Source organism: Clinocottus analis, unplaced genomic scaffold, assembly GCF_023055335.1.
Source record: "Clinocottus analis isolate CAN_PGR_092001 unplaced genomic scaffold, fCliAna1.0.p SCAF_11, whole genome shotgun sequence".
Classification (NCBI taxonomy): domain Eukaryota; kingdom Metazoa; phylum Chordata; class Actinopteri; order Perciformes; family Cottidae; genus Clinocottus; species Clinocottus analis.
In genome coordinates this window covers 15719179-15724344 of record NW_027175832.1, presented here as the reverse complement: position 1 = coordinate 15724344, position 5166 = coordinate 15719179, and the positions used below count along the sequence as shown (strand labels likewise).

General features: G+C 44.9%; 1 protein-coding gene across 1 annotated transcript in view; it reads left to right on the top strand.

The window, feature by feature from the left end:
- The first annotated feature begins 2739 nt into the window (after positions 1–2739).
- The window catches only part of LOC137802798 (collectin-12-like), a 35625-nt gene continuing 33198 nt past the window's right edge, over positions 2740–5166 (top strand). The window contains exon 1 of the mRNA XM_068600931.1: positions 2740–2925. Coding sequence (XP_068457032.1) covers positions 2919–2925 — 7 coding nt within the window. The 5' untranslated portion in view covers positions 2740–2918. The remainder of the gene's footprint in view (positions 2926–5166) is intronic.

Sequence of the window (5166 nt, the reverse complement as noted above, 5' to 3'; positions counted from 1 at the left end):
TGGGCCCGACCAGAGCTATATCGGTCCACTCATCTTCATCCTATTACAGTCCTGATGTCTGTTAATCCAGCATTCAACACATTGCCAGATAGGTTTGTTTGACATAAGAGGTTGCTTAGTCATGTCAGACACGTTGACACTGAGGAGTATTCGTTTAATATACGTCATCATATATGGACGAATGTGGGTTTTTTTTTTTTTTTTTGGGGTTGTGGGGATATTTGTCCCTTTAATCCCTACATGCAGAGAAGTGGCGCCGTCACACCACTTTACACTGTTTCTGGCATTTGGTCGATGAGTGAGTTAGTCGGTGTTGGATTATGGTGAACCTAGTCGTGAACGTTGCATAAAAAGAGATCCCGTGCGCCGGACATGAGCTATGATGACCTCATCAGAGCAGAGCTGCATCCTCTTGACACATACTGTACATATGCCACCAACCTATAATAGCGGAGTCATTATTTTGAGGTGACTGTTAGTCAAGCACAACGTGATTAGCACCAGCGAGTCGTGGATCTGTCCCCAGATGTGAATCCAGTTTAAGTAAAAGGAAACATTCCTGTTTAGCATCTCCACTCCTGGAATGTGAGGACCCTACTTGGGGGTTAAAAGGGCTCCTCTGTCCCCATCTCCTCACTGGTGCCCCGGCTCCCTGAAAAAAAATGGGCCCTCTTTGCATTCTGTGACCCAGAAAATAGGGTCCTCGTTGGATAATAATCAAAACCAGCCAGCGCTTCAGCTCAGTCTGCAGCCTCGCTGACACCTTCAACACCTGGTTCCTATAACACTGCAGGCACAAACGTTCTTCCCATGTCCTCCCGCGGTTTACTCAGACATTAAACGTTTAAAAAAAAATTTAAAAAAAAGGCCCGAGGCTACATGCACGCAATCTGAATGAACGTAAATCACAAAAGAAGTGTTTCGCAATACTTCAACTCTCTGAATTCATCCCGGTAAAAATTGAAGTTGTTGTTGATCTGTTGTTGCACTGCTGGGTTATTAAGAGAGATTCCTAAAGGTCAAGGTGCATATAACCGGCTCACGATGTGGTCTCGTTAAGTTTTGTGTCACTGATCGAAGCATCCTGTCCTGGACTGAGGAGATAAACAGGTGCAGGGGATGAACTGCTTTACAGGGAGCTGCAGTAACGGATGACGCGGTTAACGTCTGAGAGCTGTGCTGAGCTCACTGTCAGGGAGCGGGATCCCTGCGATTGGAGCTCGTTCAACAGAAAAGCTCAAAGGGGAACGCGGAGCAGATATTCCCTGAGTCTAAAATAAAAATAATGAGCATGCAACAAGTGAGCGAGGCATGGAAACTCCAATTAAACAGTTATTGCACGAGGGATATTTTGCCTTTCGGCCAACTTCATGGCTAACAAACAGCAGATGTGGGGAATAAATATACTCAACTGTCATAATGATCACGCTGTCACTGATTTAGAGCTGTCATGATTATTATATTTATATTGACAACACATCACAGGACTATGTGTAACACGAAAGCTTTCGCTCATTGTGACAAACCTCCAGAGAGTTACCACTCAGAGTTTTATAGCATCTTTCAGCTCATTGCTTTAGTTGAATAGCTTTTTTGACTTTGTTGTTGTGGTTCAATCCCACCGCTCGGCTCAGTGTTTGCAGCTGACGCGGGCAACAGTTGATGACTAGCTCCTGAATGAAATGGAGCACTCAGCAGCTACATAGAGCAAATTTGTTTTTCTCAGGTGACAAAACAAAAAAGATCTGGGCAAAAAGAAAAAGAATAATGGGCTTCTATTGATCAGGTGACCGTAACTCCAAATGAATAATGGATAATAGATCATGAACACATTCCTCAAGTCGACTTTACAGCTTGTTGCTGCCTCCGTGTGGCGAAAATAGTTAATATGCTGGAGATACTTTGTGTAGTCTCAAAGAGGGACTTCACTCATGGATTTAAGTAGTGCCATATTTTGTCGTGGGAGTTGCATATTGAGCTATTTTGTATTAAAAAATGCAAGCCTGAATAAGAAATCAAATAAGTAAGTCTCAATCTTGTATAAAAGCATTAAGTCCGGGGCTGCTGTACCAATGGTACAATATAAAATAGCTGCTTCTTGGTATTCAGCACACTTTCAGTAACATCGAAGCCTGGTGGAAGTAGCACAGCTAGCGAGCTAATGCCACATGTTTTAATGCTACACATGGTGACAAGATGACCGGGACCAAGAACCTGCTGCTCTAAGTGTTGTACCTCAAGGATGCGCTCCAACTCCAAAGCGCGTGACCCGACAAAAGTTACTGGTGCTGAATCAGCGTTATTGTGCGCAATATTAAAAAACATCCAATGAAACACACGCACATGCGTGCACAGGGACACACACACACACACACACACACACACACACACACACACACACACACACACACACACACACACACACACACACGCGGAGCAATCAGGGGTGCAGATGGTGCGCACAGATGAGGGGGAGCACGTGGTTTCGCCGAGCAGCACCACTTCCTCTCACGTTTTGGATTCCTTCACTTTTGGAGTTCCTCCGGTTGCTGCTGCGGGTACCAGCAGAGTGCTGAGCTGGACTCGGATACACCCTCACCTCAGCATCTCTCCAACACTGCAGCGACACAATAATAGAGTTTTCTCACTTCGCTCTTGCGGCTCCTCCTTGCATTCACTACTTGCAACCAAGTCCATTCCCGAGTTACCTGCTGCGCTGCAGGAGATCGTCCCCAGCGCGAGGACTCACGGATGGAGCTTTGAACTCTCCTTCCTCTGTACTGCAGCCGAACTGTGGATATTTGGATCCTCGCAGGTCCAAGGGGGCTGCGCGCTTTCGGGGGGGGCAAAGGCCAGTGCGATGCTGTGGATGTGACTTCAGACAACAGCTTCACCACGGTACAGTCCTGTAAAGCACGATGAAAGGTAGGCTCGCTCCTCGGATGAGGCACAGAGGCAGACATGAACCAAAGCACGCGCCGCGGTTTCATTGATCAGAATTGGAGCTATTTCTCTGCTCGTGCAATAATCCTGTCGCACTTTCTTTTTTTCTGGAGTCACTTTTCTGCCTCTTTCTCTCAGTTTGAGACGCGAGGAATGCGTGGGCTACATCTCTCGTCTGACATCTGGTTTCAATTAGGGGACTCTGCTTGGGATAGTTTTGCATCTGGCGGCTGCTGCCGCCGCTGCTGCTGCTGCTGCACATCAAACACTAACCTACACTCACAGAACTATTCACAACAGAGCAAAACTAAAAGAAACACATGGCAACAACGTCATCAAGACTGCACATACGAATGCGTTACGAGTCAGGCGCAACGCGATGTGTGCATTTTCTTCTCTTCTACACGAAAGACTCGTTGCACACGTTGGATTCAAAGTGTGGCTTAATGAAATCAGAGGCAGCTGAAGGGAACACTGATTCCGTTTAACTCCCGTGCATGAGCGGCTTTATTGTGGTGGATAATCACTCCGCGCGCGCATGCTCAGCCGCCAACCGGATCCTTCATCTGACGATGTGGTGCCTTTCCGCGCGTGTAAGGGAACGCAACATCAGAGGCAAAAACAGTGCGTGAGTCCTGGTGGCCATTGGTTAACAACTCGTGCATTTACATAAAGGTGTATTTTACGTTTGCCAGATGTGATTCTCATGCGGTGCCCTGATGTTTTGGGGATGTTGCCGAAGAACACCGTGCGTGTCAATCTCACCCTTCTCGCGAAGACGTTTATGGGTCAACAATATTACGTTGAACACACGACATGACTGCTGCCCCCTTGTGGTCCATGTTGGAATACTCGAACACAGCGTGGCATTGTGGACATGAATATGAATAACATCTTTAATGTGACTGCCGTGTTGCTTCTGTGCACGGAGAGGCGATGGGACGTGTTGTTGTAGGTTTGTAGTGGCTTTTATTTGTTTTGTGTAACTACATATTTTGCCTCCGAGTTTTCTTCTTCTTTTTTTTTTGGACAGCACTGTTGTTGACATGTGCAGGTATTTTGTAGGACCAACATGCACCTGTAAAGGTCTACAGTTTTCCTTCTTAACAGAGCTCCAAAGGCATCAGCAACCATGCTTTCTTCATTGTTGTGTTTGCTTGATTCCTAAGTATAGATGCACCACAAGAAAAGCACACAAAAAAACTGATTGAGCCTGTTCCAACAAAGTCCCTCTTTCATTTTTTTGAACTTCGGTTATTCCCCCATGCACTCATCCACTGATGAAAGCCATGCGATGTGGTTAAAAGCTTAGGATGTTGTTATAATGCTTGTTTGTCACACTGCAAACACTTGATTTATGAACAACAGATTTATTTTCACTCAATAAAGTTTATTCCTGTGGCGCATCAGTGGGCCCTTTGATGTTAACGTTGTTTAGTTTTGATGATTGACTAATAGCCACAACAGAGACAAACACCGATATTTTACAGGAAGCAAAAAGCACAACAGTCGGTCGTAATTTTCATAAAAGATATTGACCTAGTGTAATTCATCAGTCCCAGTGGGCACTCACCTGCAAGATGTTTACATTCAGCGGAGCTAATATTGGTCAGAATGTTAGAGTTTTGGTTATTATAGCAATTGTTTCAACAGCATTTTGAAGACTATATTCTAATATGAAGCAGCTGCTAACTATATTGCAAAGGTATTTAGTACTTCAAATGTACAGTTATGTGTAATTAAGACGCATAAATGCTGTTCACTTTTCTATATTCATCCCAGTTTTAAGAACGATGCCTCGACGTCTTTTAACCTGCAAAATCAGTGCTCGCTGGTATCCATTCAAGTGGTGTTGAGCAATCCCTCTTAGGTTTTACGGCCCCACCGCAGCAATATTAAACCCAAATGACAGAGGTTTGACTCATTTATCTATTTTTAAATCCACTTTGTTTTCAACCTTTTGGGCAAAAAGCAATGAACTCCATTTCCCCGAAAGGCCGTTGAAAAGCCAAACATACTTACGGTAACATTACCATTGTAATGAGGCACAATCGTGTTGCTTGGAGACACAAACAGGAAACCGAGTATTGGGGTTTTTGAGAAAAGGATTCCTCAAGTAAGTTGTGGTTTCAGATGATTTACAACTGTTTGGATCGTTCTGGTCACCTCTTAACTTCCCCTGCTCTCCGTCAGGAGATGTCGGCTCAAAAGTCACAGTCCTAG